We start from the raw sequence: 23,670 nt of genomic DNA, 5'->3' as shown, positions 1-23,670 counted from the left end.
GATGCCAATGATAACATGGGTGCACTGCCATTCCGACCACTGTAGAAGCACAAAGGGCACAATGAGGCCTCAGCATTGGAAAAAAAGCATCGCTACAAAATACCGGTTGGCATAAATATAAGCAAAAGCCAGTGATGATAAGTTGTGAGGATGTGACTATGAATTAATAAGAGTGACTGATAGTTGATGCAAGCAAGTCCATTAGTGACAATTAAAATGATCATGAATGTAAGTACACTGACTACAAAAATACTGGCGAGTGAGTACAACTAAGTATTTACTTATTCCGCCACCTCATGGTTTCAACCACAGCCCAAACAACAAAGATGAGAACAGTGCAATGTCCTAGGGCAGTGTGGTCCTATACAATTTACTTCTTACATAAAAAAAATGAAAACATCCACATCGGTACTAACTTAAGCCCTGACCATGTAGTGACTAAACAGAGTGGGCGAAAAAGAGAAAATTAACCAGAAAATATGGCGCTTGTAACACTAAAGGGCACTTGTCTGAGAAAACATACCTACAGACGATGCTCTCCATTTTACCACAAATGATGTAGCACTTTATTAGCCTTCGAAGTATTGTCTAGCTATATCGCGTAATGCTAATATAAATTAGAATTTTCTGGGTATACTGTAACAGTGTAAACTGATTAGTAAGTGTTCCTTTCAGCATTCCTTCAAGTGTCTTCGGCACACTGCGCAGTATTTATGCCTCTAAAATTGCCTAAAAGGGCGCATGGTACAAGCGATCCTGTTGCCGTCCTAGTGTGTTAGCTAAGAGTGCCAGACATCGCAGCAATGAAAATGTGTGCAATGAAAGCCGTAGTAGCCTGCTAACGCACAAGCGTGCTCGGCGGTAGCTTTAGACATAACAGAACTACATGTACTTTAAATCCTTTGTATGTTTATGGGAACGCTGCATGTCTTCTTCCGCAATGAAGTCTCAAAGTCACACCAGGCCAGCGTAAGTTGAACATTCGGACTTTAATAAAATATCTACATGGCTTTCAGTGGCTCTACACCTAGAAGCCGCATCCCTTGTGCAAGTGTCACTCTTGCAGCGTGGAAAAGTAGAAGCCGTGCCTGCAAGAGAAGTCTACTATAATCAAGAAAGGTGCAAACACACGATATTAAAAAATGAAGCAGCGACATGCTTTTTGAAGCTGCAAGTCTATAGTTGATTCCTTTGAAACAGGCTATTTTTACTACACATCAGAACTACATTTGTCGTTCTGATGTAATTAGTTATGATGAAAACAATATTTATGTCATCGAGTACTCAATTTAACACGTTTATATGCCTTTTAAGTTGTGATGATGAATAACTACAAACATGCAAAAATGCTACAAGGAAGAGCGATAAAGAATCAAACTCTTTGGCAAACTTGTGGCTGAAAGCAAAAGTGGCAACAGTACCACCTTCAGCTGGCAGTCATTGAAACGAACTCATATCTTAGGTCCATCCATTACTTATACACGCAGCGTCATACATTTCTGAGCAGTCACCAGTTCTCACATATATTTAACATTGTACGCCACTATCCGAGTCATGCACGCAGCCTGACTAGACACTCCTGTCCTGCTACTAAAATTGTGATATTGCTCAGGAAGGCTAAGATACAGCACGCACATCTTGTGTCTAAGTGACAACCTGATGACAGAAACCAATAGGTGAAAGCGATATGCGGGAAAAACTAAAAATGACACAAGATTGGCAGTATGGGTAGCCAGCGCTGCCCAGGTGGCACGCCTAAAATGTACAAGCCGCGCCGCCCTGGCGAGCTAGCTGAGAAACATGTAGTAATACAGAGCCGCCGCGAGGCGTATGACGGCTGACGACGGCACGTTTCAACGTGCCCTCACATACCTTGTGGCACGTTCAAACGCATGCTGAATGTCATTCGACACTACCGCGGCTTTTGCTCGATGTGCGTCGTTTTTTAGGTACTTTGGAACGCGCAAGACAAGCGAAGATCGGGACACTTCGCTGCAATGTGGTGCAGCGGGCGAGCAGCAATGCCACCGATTATTCTCCGCTGCGGTTTCATTGATGTGATGTGTGCGGACGGGTACCTTCGCGAGAGTGTGCTGTCGAAAGGACAGAAGCTGTCCAATGCGAAGCATGTCTATGACGTCGAAGAAGCTGTTTTTTACAGAGACAGCGATTGTGACCTTTCGGCGAATTGTCAAGCACCGTACGACGTAAACTTACAGGTAAGTGTGTTCAAATTGCGCTAGCAAGGTCGACGGTGTATGCAGTGTGCTCATTGTGCGCCCGCTTTGAAATAAAATTTGTGCGTGAGGCAGCACTGAGAACATTCAGCCCAGTGAGTGACAGCTGTTTTGAGTGAGCATATCACATTTACGTAATCTGTAGTTACAGCTCTCGTACTATATTACAGAAGCTGTTTCGCTACACACTTTCCTTTACGGTGTTTTTAACGGTTTGCATGTGCCCACTAAATGCTCGTATCGCAGTATTTTGAAAAAATGTTTTTGAAGCTGACGGTGAAGCGTGAAATAAATGTAAAAAGGCCGGTGTAAATTGGAGATCAGTGGTGTTAGCGGAAATACAAGCATCGTCTGCAGACCATTTGCAAACTTGCGATCGGCCGTCGTCTAAGCCTGATACTTAAAAAAATCCTTTGAGGAACCTAGTGGTAATTGACTTCATGGTGGTTTCGAGGTTGACATGCAGTGTGTGATCAGCAATGGAACATGCGTAGACAACATGGTTTTTCTAGCGGTCATGGATTTGTAACCTGTCTACAGCTGTGCACATGACAGTGACGTATAATACTGTTTTACTCTAATGTAACGCGAGTTTCTTTTCTAGATTTTTGCAACCTAAAGTCAACCCTCGCGTTACAATCGAATACCGAAATTCTATTTTTTCTTCCTGGACGTAATGAAATGTCACTCCTGGCGTTACAATCGTGGTCATGTTACAATCGAGTACATACCGTATGTGTAATGTACGGCGCGACGCTTACACAACCTAAGCTGTCATGTGCTTTCTTTAACTTTTCAAGGCCAGTTTCAAATAAAAGATTTGTGATGTTTTCCAGAGCGCCAACCCATGTGCATAGGTGGAAAGCAAGGCCGAAGGGAGTCAACTATGCTCTGGACTATTTTTTTCAGTTATTAAAGACATTTCTGATTGTGGCATTTGTGAATACAACAATACCGCCGGTCTCGACGCTTCTTTTTTCTCGTTTGATGACCGCGCACGGCGGCATGATTCACGTTAGCAGCCACTCGTATTTGTTTGTATGCCCGAGTGTTTCCGGCCGTACCCGGCAGGGCGGCGCACCCTGTCCGCGGAAACTCCAGCGCTGGTTCCCCATAGCAATGGAGGCATTGTGGGAATGTCGACAGGTATTCCCATACCACTGGGAATCAGTCTAGCTTTCTGCAAACAATGTTCCATTATATAATGTCTGCTTAAGCTTTAGCACACAATATCTTTACCCCTTTCTCTCTCTTTAGTTCAGAGAAGAAGGCAGTCAAGGAAAGGGCACGGAAAGTGTAAGCTTGTGTTCCTCTTTACTAAACTGGTGAGTTTGTCGTGTACACATGTGAGGAAGCCAAGGTCCCTGATGCTGCTATTGCAGTTCCATGCCGATTCCAAAACAACAATTCTGTTATTATTAGCTGTTATTCTGCACACATGAAAGTGCTGGTTGACAGCTGATTGGTGCATCACCTGTGCCATGGGCAGTCCTTGGTTCTTGACAGGAAGCTCCTTGGCGGCTCGCCCAATGGCATGGCTGCACAATAGAGAGAAGACAACAATGGTTTTTGATGAATTGTATTGGCTTAGCACAGAGAAAAAACGAACATTACCATTATATGCAAGGTTCAAAGCCTTACAACAGTGGTACATTGGAGCTGAGAAGAGAGGACAAGGTCCTTTGTGTGCCTGATTATGGTGCAGGAGCTGTCATTTATAAGTACACATGTAACACAGGTATTCTTTGCCTTATCACAGCCAATAGGCCTAGTGCGCTGCAGTTTTGACTGAACAAGTGGCGTCGCCCGCGGCGCGCTACTAATCAGTCGCAGCTGAGAGCGGGTACGTACGGGTGGAACCATAGCAGCTCGAAAGGATGAAGCTAATTCGCGGTCAAACAGTAGTGTAACTACGCTATTGCTGCGTGCATGGCTGTCGCAGCAGCTACAGAAACACAGGCTGTAAGCTGCCAAAAATAAAATTATATGGATTTATATGGAAGGCTAACGAGAACGAGCGATGACAGCGTCGGATGAGGGCAGTGTGGCATGCGAGATAAACAGACGTTCTTCATTTTTTTAATGCTTTCCTTGCTATTACTGCACATATTTGCTCGTCGTGGTTATAAACTCTGCCTTCTTTTAGCCCCGATGGAGGTCTTCGGCAGCTTGTGAAGCACTGAAACCGTATATGCAGTGCCCACTTCTTGGGCAATGATGAGAGAAGCTCGAAAGCCCTGCACTCTGCCTGTATGTTCCGACACTTTTGCCTGCGTGCTATGGGAAAGGCGACAGCGTGACCCTGTGACATCTCTGTATCTAGCAGGGGACGCGGGTGATGGCCAGAGCTGCAGGCGCATGATAGGTCTGCGCAGGATGTGTGCGCACACTTGTTGGCAAACACAGACAAGCCGGCGCCGTGCTTACACCATCCTCGGCGCCCAGCCTTGCATGTGCACCATGAATGTGCAATTGGTGATATATAGACAACAGAGAAAATGTGCAGAAATCATCGAAAAGCCCGAAGGAAAGAGCGAATGTAAAAAAGCGAGAGGAACGAACGAACTTTTCTGTTGCTTAGCCTGAACACCAACTAGCACACACAGACTGATTAATAGCGAGAACCCCCGCTGAATAGCGAGAATGGATGCAAAAGTAAAATGAACCTCTTCGCGTATTAAATGGGGGAAAAAAATCACAGCATATCCACGGAGTGAATGATGATGAGTGGGCGAAGCTCCGGAGGTTCATCGGTAAACCAGGAATCTTCCGTGAATTCTGCCCAATACATCATAAACGACGTGAGATCGGGCGCGTTTATACTAAAGGGTCGATGAGAGTCATGGCGACTTGCAGCTCACTTTAATTTCACATGTACGCTGTGAATTTTTATTGTTTAATCACGCACAGGAGAAATCTCACACAGGCGCTACCTTGAAGGTCAAAATCCAGTGCCTATATATACGGGGTGGTCAGTGAACGGTTGTGCAGCGCGAGCAGTCGGTTTTTTCAATTAAGAAACTCGCTAGCAGACGCTGCCTGCGTCAGCGTCGCGAGGCGAGAGAGAGGGGGGGGACCGTAGGAGAGAGGGGAAACGTAGGAGAGGAGAGTGTGAGGGCGCTCCTAAAATCGGAGAGCAGCTGCACCGCCAACGCCATCTAGCGTACCTTCACCCAATCGCCATATTGTACGCATGACTATGAGACAGCGCCCTCTCGGAAACGAGACGAGAAATGGAATGCGTCCAGCGCCATCTAGTATATCGTCACCCAACTGCAGTTTGCATGCATCTTTATGGGACAGTGCCCTCTATTGTACGATAAAAGGATAAACAAAATCAGGGTTCCCCTGATTTTGTTTTTGTCATGTATGACGTTAAGCTCAGGGGAACGTTTGTTTTCGGCGTTGCCGTTTTGCCTTTCGAGGGCGAGAGCGCGTTCACGATCGTTTTCATTCATGGCAGAAAGTCAGCGCCATCGCCATCGTTTTCACGTGTAGTGGGTACATTCCACTACACGGTGGCTACATACAGGGGACGCACAGCCCACACCTTAAGGAGCTTCGCCCCTAAAAAGCACAAGCCGAGCGAGCCAAGCGTTTTCGATGCTGCTTTATGGAGGCGCATCTTCTTCTTCACAATGCTTTTTTTTCATCTAAATAATACAAGACCTTGATAAAACTTTGATAACCTGACAACAGACGCCCTAGTCGACGCTCTTCATCTGAGCAACATACTTGCAACTGACTTGGAAGGGCCCCTTTGCAGACACAGTTCCCTCCCCTAACACCGTAAACATGATTACCGGCGTAAAGATCACTGCCGCGAAGAAGCCTGCTTTTATTTTAAATAACTTTCTACGTATTCAGTTCCGCGTAATCCACACAATCACGCACGCTGCTCGTTCCGCAATGCCATTGCTCTGTTCCCACAGAGCGGCATTCGCAGCATGCCACGACGGGATCACACGTGCGGCCGCGACTCACCGCGCTGACTGTCCTAGCGCCGCAGCGCCACCATACCAGCTGTCAAGGCCTATACAAATAAAGAATGCAGGCTTATTCTTCTGTCCTTAGTATGGCCTTAGTCGCTATTAATGAAAGAAGGGGAATGGATCAAAATTTGCTAGACACAACCATACGAAGCCAAGGAAAGCATACGGGGCGTTACTTGTAGTTTTTAATCGAAGCAAAGCAGTCACCATGAGATAAAGATGACTCAAAATGGATGAAAAAAACAACTTGCATGCCAAAGGGAAAAGCCCACAACCTTAGAATTTGTGACCTGAGATTCCTACATTTTGTTGTCTTCGGACAAAAAAAAAGTCCTGTAACAAAAGCATGGACTTGGGCTTTGTAAGCTACATCATATAAGGTATAGCCTTCCGAGGTAACTGCAGCAAAGGCAAATAATAATAATAATAAAAGGATCACCGCTGCAAAGTATGTTGTATGTGCATTATCTAAACAACATATGCCCAAAATTGTGACTGCTGTAGCCAACAGCTGGTTAAAAGCAGGTTCATTAAAAGTGCAAAAAGACCAAACTTACTTAGAAGAATGGTCTGTCAAATTTTAAGGCACGCCTTATGTGTATCCATTGTAAGTGCAGTGGACTGTATTCTGGCAGCAAAAGGCCTAAGTCAGGTAACAACCACTGAAATGCATGCTGCAAAAAGGCATGGCTTATACCATTAGCTGGAAGCAATGATTGGAACAGCTGCAAGAGCTAAGTGTTCCTGTGAGCTTGTACTGTCACTCATACTTTGAGAAGTGAAAGTAGGCTTAGTTCATCCAGTGTCATCTGCAAGAGAGCAACAAGCCACAACAATACAGGATTGAATACCGACCTAAGGACAAACAAGTACTGTGCCACAATGCAGGGCTCCAGCTGGTGTACTGCACTGCACACCACCTCTTCAAACCTGCAGGGAGGTTATATTTCCTATCAGAACAGCACTCTTTCTGACGGTGGCAGTACATACAAAAATCCTACACACCTCTACAGATTTTTTGCGTGATGTTAAATGCGGCATTAGGCCCTACCCACCTAGAGCACTTTTACATGCGCTTTGTGGCATTCTGTTCCCCTGCACTACTCGGAACCAACACTCGGCATCGATGCTGTCGGTGATGGCAAATGAAAGGGTGAGCACTGGACATTCCAGAGAACTGCGCCATCACCAAAAGCAGCTAATTAGCGAACACCAATCAACATGAGACTGGCAGTGATTTTCGCCAGCACATTCTCATCCGCCTCGAATCCATTAAGTTGTCGTTGTGCACCGTGTGGCCCAATAATTCTTAACCAACACTCGTATATGCTCTAGATTTGTGACTAGACACTTCGACATCATGGCGATTGGTGCGGAAACTTCAAGATGGCGTCACTACCCGCATTTTTCAACTTACCAAGCATCTTCTTGCGGCAAGCGTGGTGATTTTGGCAGTGGGAGAGAGTAATTTACTAATACGAGAAAAATCGTTTTTCTCTTTAGTGTCCCTTTAAAATATTTTTTATGCCACATACGAGACAAAAAGTTCACTGTCAACATGCAACGTGAACTCCGCAGGTACCTCGCTACTTGCTAGTGCCTAGCATGTAGTAGGCATTGCAGAAAGCACTCTTGCAATGTCTAAACACAGTATGGCTCAAGAAGCTAATGTCTAAGGCATGCAGAGCAGCTCAAACAATAAAAACGCATGGATTGACAGGTGCATGGATTGACCTCACCTGGCTACCTGGACAGCCAGAGCAAGTGCACAAGGCTCTTGCAAGAGATCTACTGCAGCATCCCTTTCCACAGGCAACCCAGCCTTCTCCTCGAGACTGGAAAAATGGGCGCATTTGTCAGATTGCCACAGTTGGATAGGGTACAACACTTCATGGATTGCACTGAATGTGTGGAGATATACTGCGATACAATCTGATAGCTGCTAGCTGCTATCACTGTTAGTATTACTGCTGATAGATGCTACACTTGCATAATAGTGCACTGCCACTCTGTTTAGACAAGTGGTTCAGAAAGGCAACATGCCTATTCCAGTGATGGTTTTCAACTTTCAACATGAGACAAATGTATGGCTTATTAGTAGGGTAGTGCAGGTGTTCCAAGAGTTGCGTTACCAAAACCCCACTCTGGCTGCATACACTTCCAGGAAGCACACTATGTGAATTTACAGTACTTATGCCACTCAAACAATGTGCACACTTTCAGGCAATGTGCACAGAACTAGCCAGCCCAGTGGATACTGTGATACACCACAAAGAAGCCTTTGCAGCACTCAAAAAATGGCATCGATCAGCTACATTGTTGTGGGCAGCACAAGTTATACCAGAGAGAGAGAGAGAGAGGTCATATAACAAAATTACACAAGTACAAGTGGTGCAAAATTAAGAATATGCTGACGAATATCGCATGAAGAGTGACTTTTTCCAGCCCAGAAAATTAAAGAAAACATCACGATTACATAACGATTACTTATTCAATTGCAGCAGTGAAAAAAAAAAGCCTCAGCACAACATGATCTGTGGCTAGCAGCTATGTGTGCCTGCGAGAATCGGCCAGTGCATGCACTGCAGACAACATGGGCACGAGTCATGATAATGAATAGTCCGGGTCATCACATTGCTTTTTTGTAACTGTATTTATTTAAATTAAATAAAAGAATGGGATTTAGTCCCCTACAGTGGTGACAGCAACTCCTTCTCACATAACAGCAATAACAAAAATACACTGAAACCTCGATATAACGAACATGGATATAACGAAATATCGGTTATAACAAAGTAAATGAAGAATAGTCTTGCAATACATACAGTGTTAGGAATATACGTTTATAACGAATTTTGGGATATAAATTTTCGTGTAAGATGTAACTTAGTTATAATGAGGTTTGAGTGTAATAACATAAAACAGGAATTTTTCAGTTGGTACATATATATTCACATCTACAAATATATTCACGCACATACATAAAGGGGTTTGGACACCCCAGAGATAAGGTCCTCCATGGCTACACCCCTGAAGCATGGTACCAAATGAGAGGCAAAACGGTTTGTGGAAGTGGCAGTTAGACTAAGGTAATAAATTAAGAAAGTAATTTGAAGAAGATTGCATAAGCTAGTAAACATTATTGAGATGGTGGATTCAACTTGGCCATGACATTCCATTGAGGTTCTGCTGAGTTTTTACAGACGGGTTAGACTGCCGGGTCATGCTCTACTAGTTACGTTTTGTTCTACTTGTCCATAACTATTACGGAAGAGATTCAATGTGTGTGAACAGTGATTTTATAAAAACTAAGGTAGTTTAAATATGAAAAAATATTTTGTACTAGTGGCCAGGTACTGTAGGAGCTGGTTGAACTACACTATAAATATGCTGGTTGGTTTTGTATCACTGGTGCAGTTCATTATATTTGGTATAGAAATGACACAAATGCTTTTTCAAACCCCTTTGTCAGTCATTTGAATATCAGTGAAGATTTTATTTAAAAATTACCACAATGTACTATTCAAAGCTGCAAACAGCAACTACACAATGCAAGGGCTAGGTCAAATAGTAGCATATTAAATTCAATATTAACAATTATCGCCTATTTGTGCACTTCTATACTCCAATTCATACATAAGGTGCAACGGTGTGGAAGCTATGCAAGAAGTTCGGTCAGCAAAATGTGCAAGTCCGCACGTCTCGCCCTTCAGTGTCGTCGTTGTAAACGTGGCCTCCGCGATTGGATCCGGCTGCACAATACCGAAACTAATCGTGGAGGCCACGATACGAAAACAAAGAGTGTGTTCTTTTCGCGCTGTTAACCTTAAGTATGCACAACCAACTAGCCCAGTCAGCCACTTTATTAAGATCCAGAACAACCTATTGACAACCGCGTATAAATAACGGGGTTTGTTTATTTGTAAGGCATAAAGCATTTTCATTGATTACTCAGCCTAAAAATGAAAAAAAAAATCCATTATGGGTGGTAAGATCATTTAACTAGTTCTTGGTGCTAACACATCTACTGCAAAGAGTCTTGCAAACTTCCACAGCGTTGCACCTGATGTATAAAATGGAGTATAGGATACTCCAATAACCAGAAAAGACGCAAATCTTTTGAGGCACTCGTGCAGCGGCACTTACCTGCACAACCTAGCATGTGCATACTGAAGTGAGACTCCCGAGTCACCGGCTGCGTGCAATGCCTGATGCCAGTCAAAGGTGATGTCCCGGTTGCGCCGACCGCGGAGGAAATTTACCACAACGGCTGCCAGCCCAAGCTGCTCAGCCACAAGTTGAGCAGCTGCCTCATCTTGGACTCGTGTTGCTGTGGAAAACACCATAGTGAACCCTTCACTTCAACTTGGTGGTGATTTTCATTATCAACTACTCCACAGAGCGGTTCATATTGTGGTCAAAAGAATGCGATGTTAAGGTGCATAGAAATAACATTACATGGCTGTTTCTTGAGCTCTACTGTTTCTCTCAGATGCTCACACTCAACTCTTTGTTAGATACATGCATATACAGGGAATCCAGTGCAGCTGAGTTAAGAATTTTAACAATGCAGTTAGGGTCTTATGTATAAAATTTGAAGAATAAAATAGGAAAACAATTAGATTTATTGATAATGAGAACAAGCTGGACAGAACTTTTGCAACTTTTATTGTTATGTCTGGTTATAAGGCTAGCCACAGTTTTATGTATAGCTGGCCCCCTCTTTTCTCTTAAATTTAATTGTACGAAAAGGCTACCTACTGGGTGCCTGATCCATGGAATGACGGGCACGATGCACAGCTTCGTTCAACAAGTCGTCCAGCAACATTCCCTCGCCGACCCCTTTGCGGCTGCTGACGCCCCGGATGCGACCAAAAGTCACGTGCTGCACTCGGTCCGACCACTCCACACCCAGCTGCTCCAGCACCAGTGCCAGCCGTCGGAAGTGCTCCGCCTGCGAGCGATCCACCTGCACGCACGGTCCATCGTTGGGACATGTAATAACAACAAATTCAATGCAACCTTCACATGCTGCTAAAGGCTTCTACGACTTACAGATTTAGGTGGCGGCAGCAGTAACATAATTCATGAAAAATCTGGCGCCAGCGAGTGTACAGAAATGTGGCTGTACAAAAATAGGCCCTCAAAATGGCGCCAGTCAAATGCGTATTTTCATGTGCCATTTTTCAATAACTGGTACTCTCTTGATCAAGGGCTCATCGGCGAGCAGCCATTTCTGATATGGAAATCTGATCTTTTATGGAGGTAACTTGTCACTTTGCATCGCCGCATTTTATTCTTGCACTTCATTGTCTCATGCAGGACTGTCATTTTGCCTGTAGCAACAGAAGTGTTGCAGAGCTAAGCACATGTAGGTCCAATTCCCAGCATGAAAGAAGGAAAAAATTAGGAGGGAGCATTGCGCAATGCGAAAGAAAGAAGGAAAGAGAGAAAGAAAAATGGCATGTCAGGCACAAACACCTGCCCCCATTTTCTGATAGGGGAAGGGCTCCAAATTTTTAAAAAAGTTTATGAATCCATAGTATCTGTGGTAAAGTTTAATTTCAGAAAACCAGTACATGCAGCCTGGAAACTGAGCTTCAGTCTGTTCTAGTATGCGTGACTATTGTATATACAGCGCAACACTGCAGCCATGATATAATGCATGCAGTGTTACATACAACACAGGTGGCCTCTTATTAAAGCAGCAACTGCCCAGACATCCAAGGCACATTCACATTTTCAGCACCATTGGTGTTGTCATGCTGTCTCACTGATAGCTATGCACAGCTTACACGTATAGGGTTGGAGAGCTTCCAGAGATGCAGTATTGTTTGGCTGGAAGAACAATGTAGCAAAGTGGATGTAACGATGTCAATACAATCAATCACAGGGGAGTCAGAGCAAGGACAGTGCTTTGTCTACACCTGTCGGCACGAGAGTTGCACGCACGCATACTGTAAGCATAGTAGCATTCCTGCTGAGCTACTGAGTGTACTGGCTCATTTAAGTAGTAAATGCCAAGTTTACGTTATGCAACACCGAGTCTGCAGTTTCTCATCAGTTTAAATTCATGCACATTTGATGTTTGATACCTTCCATCCCACAAGTAGCCAACACAACTGCTGAGAAGCCTGGTAGCCGCAAGGGTGCAGCTTCTTTTGTCCAGCGAGAATCGCTTCGTGTGCAGTGGCATAATATGATACTTTTTTTAACATCAAACAATGCATTTCACGTGTGAAATACTGAGTTCCAAGTAAAAGTTGTTAACCAAATTTCGTGCTCCTTCCCATTCACTGGCATAGCTAGAGGTGGGGGGTTGGGGGGTTCAACCCCTCCCATTTGAAATTTTTCAGTTTTGCATGTGTATATATACAAACGCACGCACACATACTAACACACACATGAACATACAGAAAAGTTGGTTGAACTCTCCAGAAAAAGCATTATGGCTACGCCTCTGCTCCCATGCATGCCACACCAGTTTTTCAGTGCGCTCTGAAACCTTTACTCATAGTGTGTATGCCACCGGGTGTTGGCTTAGGAGGGGTTGGTTGCGACTGTCCTACAGCTGGGTGTTGCTCGTAGACCACCTACCAGAGAGCTCATATGGTATGCGTACAATCACACATGAACACTTACTGCATTCTTAGGTACTTACCACGTAATAAGCCCAGTCAAAGTTGTACTTCTCCTTTCTTTCCAAGGCAGCCACCACATCCCTGGATCAAAAATACAAGCACTGCATGATACTACTCATGACTGATGCAACAAGGGCATGCAGAAATTTGTATGAATGCTCGCGAAATTCTTGGGACTGTATTTCTCAACCCCTGCACCACGAAAGTGTGAAAGAAGCAGAGGCAAGAGCGCTTTCCAAGGTATGATAAGAACGGCTAGTACAGAGGTCGTACAATTATATTGCCATACTTAACTTTGCCACCTGCCAATACAACAGTATTTTAAAAATGTAGGGTATGGTGTATAACGACCCAAATCAACAGCCATACTGTGAAGAATGGGAGGGTTCTGTGTTAACATAGACCAATTGGGTTTCCGTAATGCACACTTAGATCTAAGCACACATGCATTCTTGCCTTCCACTTCCACTCAAACACACTTACCATGACCAGGATTAAAACCCATAACCTCATATTCAGCGACAGAATGCCACGACCCTCGAGCCACGAGGACCTTTTCTACCTTCTTTCTACTAAGACTTGTGTAAGCAGCTGTATATGCTTTACATCCAAGTAAAAATGTCTGAAAAGAACGAATTCTAAAAATGGCCCACTGCTTACAAGAAAGATGTACAATTCTAGGCTTTTTTCATGACCGTAGCTACATCAGAACTGCAGTTATGTGGCTTTCCGATGGCACACTATACGATATTGTAAAAGTTCGGGCAGAATTTATCAGAAACGCGATGTCCAGGTCCGCCATTCACTAACCGATCTCAGAAGCCACAAAAAGCACTGCTGTCCCTGACATCCACTGCACCTGTGCTTTCCCTCGCAATTTAACTGACTCATCCACTTATGTTTTTAGCTACCCACAGTGTGGCCCTTGCAAATGGTCTCTGCCGATGTCCATATGAAGTGCACAACTTTAGTGCTAACTTTACAGCAGTGTTGCATAACATGACCAGCAAAAGCAAATGCATGACTCTAACACTAGTCAAAAGACAACAATGGCTTACATCACTGTTACAAGACTATACATTTAGGATAACTGCCATCTGGGCATGTTGGTTATGGGGATGCTATCACACCCTGTAAAGTCGTTTTCTCCGGACGCGCATCGAAACGACTTGCATCTGTCGGATTAGTCGTAGTTAGCGTGGTTAGCCTTGCTGTCGAGCGAGAGACGGCGCTGTGGGCGTGTGGTGGCACAGTGGTGCCACTTGGTAGGAAGCAAGGTTATCCGGGTGCTTGTGCAAGAGCACTTTCTCTCTTTTTAGGTTTGGCGTGGGTGTGGAGGGACGTCTCTTGTGGGACGATAACGCGCCTCGTCTCTGCGGACCTGACGTGGTGATTCAGACGTCGGCAACGGCGCATTCACGGTACATTGTATGTGTTATGTTCTCTGTGTGTTTTTACTGGTGTTGTATAAGGTTATTTAGCGTGTTACTAGTTATGTATTAGATTCGGTTGGCGAGCTTGCCGTTTTAAAAGCCTGTTTGTTGCTCGACGGCATGACTGTCTCTGTGTGTTTCATGAGTGCGGCTCATTTCATACCCCACATGGTATAAATTCGTGATGACAAAAGTGCAACTAGAACGGAGACTTAATAAAAAACACGGGACAGAGTGCTCCATCCTGTGTTCCTTCTTAAAGGGGCCCTGTAACACTTTTTCAACATTGTCATAAAACGCCGCTGATCGGTAGTCGAGGCTCTTGAGAACACATGAGCCAAACATTATAGCGCAGCACGCGGCCTGGAATTTACCATTAATTCACAAAGTCAGCTAGAAATAATAGTGAAAGTTGGGCTAGTTGGTGGTTCATGCTTGGGATGTAAAAACAGCGCAAAATATAGACAAGGACAGAGGTGTCGTCTCTTCCTCTGTCCTTGTCTATATTTTGGTAGCAAACCAGATATGCTTTCTGATTAACCTCCCTGCCTTTCCACATTACATTTCTCTCTCTCTTGGGGGAGTGGTCGATTCGCGAGGCAATAAACTCCTTTAATAACGCCATTCGATGGTTACTTGGAAAAGTGTAGCAGGGCCCCTTTAAGTCTCCGTTCTAGTTGCTCTTTTGTCATCATGAAGACCATACATACGTACTTACTACAGTGACCTGAACATCCTTTCACTTCAAATGTGTTTTGCAAGACCAATTAAAGTCTGAGCAAAGCCTTGTTGGAACATAAAGTATACAAGGAACATGCAGGTGCTTACTTGTGTACATGCCCTGAATGAGCAAGTGCTTCTAAAAAGGCCAAAGCAAGAAACGAGCAAGGTTATTTTGGTATGGCAATACGCTGGCGCAACTTCAAGTCCACTTCCACCTACTTGACAACTATAATTTTGTAACTGAAATACAGTTCGGCAGATAGAGGGCAACAAGCATGAAGCAAAACGCAGTTCAAGCTCCAAACGCTTGAAGGCAATGATTGATTATCACACACCTAGTCAGATAAAGGCTGGCTCCAGAACTCTTGGCAAGCGGGACAAACTCCTCGCATTTGATGCCCAAAACGCCATCCCTGCAAGTTGCATAAAGCATAGCCGATGATAAAAAGTTGGTTTGACTGCCGTGTCACATGCTCCCATTATTATAACACCATGACTCTGGCATTAGTCCCGTGCTACTAATGATGGTGCCTGCAAAACGGCTGCTACCCATGCGATGTGCAAATATCATTATATGCACACAAGGCAACTAGCCGAACCACAACATGTCGCACATCCCTGCAGAGGATGTCAATGTGAACACTGAGATTTCACAGGACATAAGCACCTGGAAAGTGCTGACAACAGGAAAGCAGATTAACATATGACACATACTGATTTCAGAGATCAATCGAGTGACTCAAAAAATGAAGTGTTCAGCTCCTGAAGAAGACAATGAGCTTCTTTATGTACTCAGTTCGTCCCTTGAGAGTGAAGACGGAGATGACAGTGGCACATCTGGTGACTTCAATGCCAAAAGGTGGTACTAATGAAAAGTTAAAGTGAGGGAAATAAGGTGGACATACAGTGAGGTGCATGTCCAGCCCGCTTTTCATTTCAGCATCTCCAGGTATGATGTATGATGCTCATTGTCTTTTGTTTGAAAATTTGTAATAATAAACATGGGCATTTTTGGATAGAGTTCTGCGTAACAGCTTCCTCGCATACAGGGAGATCACCAGCAATACACCCGCTGTGAACTATATAAGCCATAAAGAAAGTGCAGTATTAAAATAATAAGCATGATACCGTATTCCACTCGTTTAAATTATGAATACTCAGGTATAGTTAATAGACGAACAAACCCTCGAGAAGTGAGCCTGTCTTCAGTGCGCAGCCTCTCCAACAGTTCAAGAGCAGCACGACTATGCCTGGATTCTGCATCCAGCACGTCGAAGGAGACACCCAAGCGCTGCATTGAGGTATCACAGAAAGCACAATCACGGACAATCACGGACGATCACCATCATGTGATGAGAACAATGAAACATGTTTGAAAGCAACCACATGTACATGCTTACTATAGTTTTTAATAAACAACAAATAATAGAACTATAGTCAATATACAAGCTAAGAGTTCAGGCAAAGCTGCACTAGTCTGCACTCCATTTGTCTCTATTAAAAAATAACAATGCGTTAACTTCTAAGATGCTTCCAGAAAGGAATATATAGTACAATAGTTCATTTTGCGAGGAGGTCAGAAATACTTCTACAGTTGATTATTATGTCAGCAAAGCTTTACATAATGGGCTCTTTACAGCAGCATTTTCAAGGGTCCTCCTTTTTATCTCCTTGTGAGCTGTCGTCACATGCTCCAGCTGAGAATGTACTTAACTACAGGTCAGCTTAATCCCTCAATATCTGACACACCCCTTCCTAATTGTACAACAAGTGGGCAAAAGAGAGCAGAGAAAGTGTATATATAGACAAAAGGCTGCATGATAAGCATTACTTTCTTAGCTGCCTATGAGTGCAAATTAAAATTAAAGTTGGGCAGTCCAAGCCTTGCAATGCGAACTCTCCAGTGCACATGTAAATTTCAGTTTGGGCCCAAAATAAATTCAATTTCTTCAATGATCCTGTTGTTTGTATACTCTTGCACAAACATGTTTGAATGCTCTTAACAAAATTACAAGGTTTCATGGCTTCTTTGCAGCTACGACTACAATAAGACCATAGCGAACACCTCCTCACATTGTACTGCTGGTCATAGCCATCCAAGCTTAGTTGCCGCCACTTCTGCCACTGGTCAAGCACCTCGGGCTGACCTGTGGGACACGCGTCACAAAAGGTCAACGAGCCCTTATATTCCCACTGTTACGAATTCCGCATGTGCTTACCAGCTTCAAGGTTGGCAAAATGCTGAAGAGCTTCAGCACGAAACCCTGGGTTCTTCTCCGCTTCTGCATTGGCAGCAACATAGACCTAGTCAGCCATGAAATAAAATAAATTCAGGCAGTACCAATTCAGATGGTTGTCCATGTGTGAGAGATCATCACTGAATTATGATTGAATAAAAGCAATGTTGAGATTAGCCAACACTGGTTGTAATTTAGCCAAAATATGCTAACATTAGCTGACATGCATCATTTGTGAGCCAACACCAGTATTATTTAGCCATAATTAGTCAAAACTAGCCAAGATTAGCCAATGCTAACCAGTGCCAGTGGTTTGTGAGCAAATATGGTAGGAGAGGAAACAAATGCTCACCGTTCACAAATCATGGGAGGATACACTAAGATATGCTCTTGGATATGGAAACTCATATTTTCAACAGAAATGGCAGACTCAATTTCGAGACTAGAATCTAACTGTGAATAATGCCAGTGTTCTGTACTTCCAACGGTTTATCCCGCACTAAGCTAACGATAAACTTCACTATCTGAGACTGTAAGCAATGCAACCAGAACTATCCTCTGCTAACAAAGCAGAGTAGAACAAGAATCCACATCCTAGTCTTGCTGTTTTGGACTACAAAAATTTGCTGCTATAGTAACAATCAAACTATGTAAATGTTGCCATGCAAATACTGTTTTATATATGCAAATACAAAGCAAGAAAAACCTTTTGCAAGAGGACACTTACTGAAAGAAGGTGTTTAAGTGGATCCTTAGTGAGCTCCTCATCATTGCCATATTTACTGAAACCGGCTATTAGAAGACCTGCAAAAGTGGGAACAGGATGGGGCTAGGAAAGACGCATCCACAGGACCCATACAGATCAACCAGGTCCGCATGTAGATTCCTGGCCACTATGGCACTTGTGCCCTATCTCAAAATGCCATTTTCTCGAGCTAAAGCAACATATCAAGTGGGTAGAAGTAGTAATTAATGCTCACACTAAAAAGTGGCAACTCTCGCAAGCCTCACAGAAGAGAGAAAGGTGACCATGTGCAAACACAATCATGTCAAGAAAGCAAAGTGAGGCGACAACACATCACACACTGCCCTTGTTAGACTACATATCAGGAGTCTCACACACGCAGCCCGCGGACGTCCTGCTAGCGGCTAACGGCTTCACAAGGAATAAAATGCTTGTGCCATTGCTAAATGGTACTCGCATTATTTACTTGCCTACTGCGATTAATAACGCTTTGTTCGGGTAAGCTACAGACACGGGACTGGTCTCAATCATTGTTTTTTCGTGAAGCACCACATGCGGTCATAATGTGTTGAAACATAAGCATGGAAGAAAAACTATATTTCAGAATCAGCGTCCAGATTTCAGTCATTCTGCAGATCAGCATCATAATGTTTCTCGAGTCTTGACACCAAATCCCCTTCAGAAATGTTCCGTATATGAGATATGCCCCCCCCCCCCCTTCCCCGCTTCAATCTTCATCACTGTCCCGACCCTTGTCGGACTAAATTTCGCGACTGCGGCTCGCTAGATGAGTTGAGTCTGAGACCCCTGCTATATATCTTTAAGTCCACAACAAGATTATGGCCTCAACCATTTAAAGTGACCTTCCCTGTCCTGAGTAAGCCAACGGCATCCCATACTTACTAATTTATATATTATCGCACCACCTAGTCACCTGCAATCTGCGACTATGTTTTCCTTCCCTCAGCACATAAAATATTATGACATTTTAATAGACGACAAGTTACCTCCTCTATGCTGTACATAACCCCCTCAACTCCGCTTTTTTTCTTAACCTTAACTACCATATCATGCACCCACATTTCCTCTCACATTCATACTGCCCTGTTCCTATCACACATAACATTACAGTCCATTCGATCATAAGTCTTTCATATTTACCAAGTTTCTTTGTTGTTCCTCAGCTTTTAGTCCTATTGATATATATAGCACACAAACCAAGTACACCACTTGTAAAACTGACTTTGCAGCACTGCATCCTGCATCAAAAATTGAATGGCACACACCACATTGGGTACCCCAGTCTCCCAGGTAGTTGAGCCGAGTGACATGGTGCCCAGCAAAGCTCAATAGGTTGCAGAGGCTGTGGCCCAGCACTGTGGAGCGCAGGTGGCCAACGTGGAATGGTTTGGCCACATTGGGAGAGCTGAAGTCCACCACGAAGCGCAGAGAAGGCACGAGGCATGGTGGGCAGCCGGCTTTGGACAGAGATTCCTGCACCAAAACATCAAAAAAAAGAAAGGCAGGAAGGGAAAGATGGAAGCTTGAAGACATGACGAATTCGTAAACACGGCGTGTGTGCTGCAGCTGACGTTTCAACAAATGGACATGTCTTTTTCAAGGCTGCAACTGTTGCAGCCTTGGAAAAGACAAGTCCACTTGTCGAAACATCAGCTCCAGCACACACCCCCTGTTTACGAATTTCTCATGCACCAAAACATGCAGCTTGACAATGCGCAAAGATGAGCTAGTTGAATTGTACTTGGACATAACAATTATGTGAATCGAGTGGACAGTATAAAACGACAGGGCAAGTGCAAATTCGGAACTATATTTATTCAACAAGCATGCAGCAAACTTAGAGATGAGCGTGATGCAGTGAAGTATATGACCACCAAGAAAAGCTGACTCTTAAAGAGACACTAAAGACAAAAGATAACATTTTATGTCTGGGTGAAAGATCAACGCTTGAGAATGTCTAAAACATCAATATTATACACAGCAGCACTTTGGTAACAGAGAAATTAAGGTAAATGTAGGACACGATTCTGGAACACAAGCCCAAAGACGTAGTAGGACCTCAGTACATTTAACCACAAGTACTCAAACTACCCATGACAAAAAAGAACATTTCATTGCATTACAGTATGGAATAAAATGCGATTCATGCAAAAAAAGAACTTGACGTTATCCTTGAGAATGATGTTATTTCCATTATTGTCGGGCCGCGTTTCGCTAAAGACCTTTGCATCAGATATCGGGCAGTGCGGGCATGGCGAATGCAACATCAGAAGGCTGTTCTCGGAGGCGGGCGGTTTGAATTGCACTAATGGTGTGCAGACAACTAAAACATGATTTCGTTTAAACTAAGCATTTCCTGGCACGAAACAAGCACTACAAGGTTTCTGGAACATCATTTCAACAATCCAGGTCGCATTAATATTTGCTTTTAGAGTCCCTTTCAATGCGACAATACTTGTTCAACTGAAGGAGTTAACGATCACCTACTTTGAAGTTCACAAATACAGATGGAAATACATCAGCAGTTGGGGATCCTCAGCAACTTATTGTTGCTGAGGATTCCGCAATATGTTGATAAGTGCCAACTCACCTGAAGAAAAGTGGCACGGTCAAGGGGCACAGCCAGCTCACCTGCCTCGGACACCAATGCCTTGGACAACTGCCAAAGAAGCACACGAGTCGCACAATGATAACTTCCAAGATAAGATAGCCACAAAGGCTGTCTTTTAATTTCCTTTTAATAGCTACAGGAAAGAGAACTTAATGACACTACATAGTCATCTCAATTCTTGTGGTTTCAAACACATCAGGTGTGCCTCATGCTGAGACTCAAATAGGATGGTGTCATGTATAGTCATTGGAACCATGATTACTTCACATGCTGGTCATCTGCCTAGGTCACCACTGTCTAAGAAAGCTGCCGAACAGGCCCCAAATGATAGCCTCCAGCTACAAGGGCTGAGTTATTCCTTTTTTTTATGTAAGGGAAAGTGGACAAACGACAGTTCGTGATCGATTTAAGCCTTGTGGTTTCGAACACCCTCTCATAGTCATTGCAAAATAACTATGATGATCTGGTGATCGCGTTAAGTATACTCACTCAGTAGAACACGTTTGCCCTTGCAAAAGATGTGTCAATTTAGTACCATTAGCTCTTCCCTTTTTTTTCTTACTAAAAACACACGTGCCGCGACTAGCATTTGCAGACAGTAATTCTGGTACTACGCTGGTACTCAATTTAATATCCGAAACTAGTGTTTGTTTACACGCGTATATGGTCCTACTAGGTTAAGATATTACAATGTCAGTAACAGAGCAGTGAAACAGTCGAATACAAGCACAGGCTTACCACATTTTCCAAGTCTGTTTTAAGTGATCCTCGAAACTCTTCGGCACCGATTCCAAGCGCCCCACCAAGTTCGGATTCAGAGATGGCCAGGAACGGCGCACTGCAACTTGTGATTAAACAGAACGTCGCATATTAGATGAAAAAAAAAGAACATTGACTTAATCTAGTTTCAGCCAGCTGCTGCGCGTTTAACGCCTACCTTTTGTCCGTCTTCAATTTCACGAGCTGAAGGAAGCGATGGGCGGAGGGCTCATCACGACACCGCGCCAGGCGCCTCGCCGACTGGCATATCTGCGAGAGATTGCGTCAGTGGGCGTCCTTGGAACTGCGCCATAAATACCTGTTCTGCAATCTTGCGCCGAACCGCCGACACCATATCTGTACCCAAGTGAAAAGGAGGCGATCACAACACAACTTTCGCATGTTTACATCGCGATCTCGCCAAAAAGCACATGGCTTGATGACAATGCCGATGCGGCCACTGACAATTTGCATGGCACGTAGGTAAACCACATCTAATGCAAACCGGAACCTGTCATAACATATATCCAGAAGCAACTTTCGTGACGAGCTCATCTGCTGATATCCCTCAAAAATAAAGAGATCAATCCTGAAGCAGTGCGTGACTTCCATGCTTCGCTTCGACATGTAACATGGCCTCAGAGATTGTTAATGCACCGTCTCAGATGGTAAAGGTCCGGAAAGCGAAACAGTTCGCTTGCCCTGGCATGATTGGCCAGAATCGCGCTTTTAGTTGTGCGGAGAAGCCTCCTCTTAATCTTCTCGTTGGAGGAACATTTTTCTCCATGTATGATCCACCACTCTTTGGTGGATCAATTTGGTGCTGCAACAGTTACAAATTTTTTCGTGTATTTTATGTAACCCTATGTAAAAACAAACAGTGGTCCAGCTGCGCATATCTGAAGTTGACTAAATGACTGCACTCTGGGTCCACGCCCTAGCAAATAGTTTTGAATATTCAGCCTTCGAATCAACGTGAAATATTTTTCAAAGACCATTACATTTTCAACTTGGTCTCAGGAACTTAATTCGTGCACACCTATGGCGGTGTTTTATGTGCAAAATTACTCTGAGAGTGTACATAACTCATATATAGGTACATATTTTTAAACATATTTCAGAAAGAAAAATGGATTAACTCAAATGGTAGTCTGTAAAATGCATGTTTAAGAAGAAAGGAAATGCCGAAGATGCAGCTAATTGAACCATATTCAACATGAGCTAAAGCAGTCCCAGTACATGCCTGACACAAAAAAAGGATTCTTCCACAAACATACTTTATTGTAGTGGCCAATGGCTGCTGTAATAAATACATCAATTTCGATAAACTGACAACCTTCATCAGACAAATTGAGGGCTGAGACGTCAGACTTTTTGACATCATGCTAGTACTCACCAATACAAGACAGGGTTACAAGCCGCTTAATTAATTAATGGGAACCATTGGTTTCAGTCCCCAAGCATGAAACCACGGCCAACATTTCAAATGAAAGTGTTTCAAGGAAGAAGACTACGCAAGTACAACGTGCTCCGCAGTAATCCTTTTCTAAACACCAGTGCATGTGACCATCAGAACATCACGGTGACATTTTTGAATGTGCAACACAACAGCAACTGCCCAGCAAGTGGTCAACAAATGCAACAAAACCCGTCTTGTGTGTGTGAGCATGTCAAAACATGTGAGAAAGGTGTGATCTGTGCCCCAAAACATCAGTGATGACATGAAAAGTAAATGATGCGCAACACTGCACATCATGGTATTAATGTGCAACTTATTGCAAATTAGAAGTTTTTATGTGTCTGTGTACGATTCCTCAAGACTGTATAAATGCTACAGAAGTGCACAGCTGCGCCCTTGCCTCTGTAGCCATCGGCATTTTCGTTCTAGCAATTTCAGCATATCTCGCGCATACAGCTGCTCTGCTTTTTGTACAAATTTGGCAATGAGATTGCATTTCTTGGTCTGAAACATTTAAGAAAACATTAAGCATTACTGTCTGCAAGGCTTACCCGGACATTTGTAGATGAGCATTGAAACTGCTCGTATAGCTGTAAGCAGCTTGTTTCTTCAAAGACAATTTTCACAAAAGATGTTGGTTTTTAATCCTTTTGTATGTTAAGCAAACAAGCAAAGACATCCGAGCATTTTACAGACCGACGTGGACTGGTAGAAAATCTGAGCAAAATCGAGGACCCTTCTTTTGAAGAAAAAAGCGCGGGTCACCGTACTAGCTAATTGTGTATGCTAAGTACCACACATACAGTGTTTAT

General features: G+C 43.7%; 1 protein-coding gene across 3 annotated transcripts; it reads right to left on the bottom strand.

Moving 5' to 3' along the window:
* Positions 1–968: 968 nt before the first annotated feature.
* On the bottom strand, positions 969–21,847 carry LOC119396763 (probable arginine--tRNA ligase, mitochondrial). 3 transcript variants are annotated; one of them, XM_037664071.2, is made up of 17 exons: positions 21,719–21,847; positions 21,578–21,669; positions 21,379–21,484; positions 20,620–20,688; positions 19,295–19,502; positions 17,991–18,067; positions 17,246–17,330; positions 17,100–17,173; positions 16,211–16,317; positions 15,362–15,439; positions 12,891–12,951; positions 10,991–11,198; positions 10,376–10,559; positions 7,969–8,064; positions 7,085–7,159; positions 3,712–3,775; positions 969–1,088 (listed from the first exon to the last, which is right to left on the bottom strand). In XM_037664071.2, the coding sequence occupies exons 1-17, from the start codon at positions 21,752–21,754 to the stop codon at positions 1,002–1,004; spliced, it is 1,707 nt and encodes a 568-aa protein (XP_037519999.1). In that variant the 5' UTR covers positions 21,755–21,847; the 3' UTR covers positions 969–1,001. The 3 variants fall into 3 exon arrangements, with proteins under 3 accessions (XP_037519999.1, XP_037520000.1, XP_049273187.1); XM_037664072.2 differs by having other exon boundaries at positions 21,379–21,478; XM_049417230.1 differs by lacking the exon at positions 20,620–20,688.
* Between the last annotated feature and the right edge of the window lie 1,823 nt (positions 21,848–23,670).

The sequence above is a fragment of the Rhipicephalus sanguineus genome, chromosome 6 (genome assembly GCF_013339695.2).
Source record: "Rhipicephalus sanguineus isolate Rsan-2018 chromosome 6, BIME_Rsan_1.4, whole genome shotgun sequence".
Lineage (NCBI taxonomy): Eukaryota > Metazoa > Arthropoda > Arachnida > Ixodida > Ixodidae > Rhipicephalus > Rhipicephalus sanguineus.
This window is presented reverse-complemented; position numbering and strand designations above follow the sequence as displayed.

Coding starts and splice junctions, on each gene's coding strand:
- LOC119396763 (XM_037664071.2), bottom strand. CDS start 21,754: ATGGTGTCGGCGGTTCGGCGCAAGATTGCAGAACAG. Junction 18,068..19,294: donor AGACTGGGGTACCCAATGTG/GTGTGTGCCATT, acceptor CCACTTTTGCAG/GTCTTCTAATAGCCGGTTTC. Junction 10,560..10,990: donor TTCCATGGATCAGGCACCCA/GTAGGTAGCCTT, acceptor TGTTTTCCACAG/CAACACGAGTCCAAGATGAG.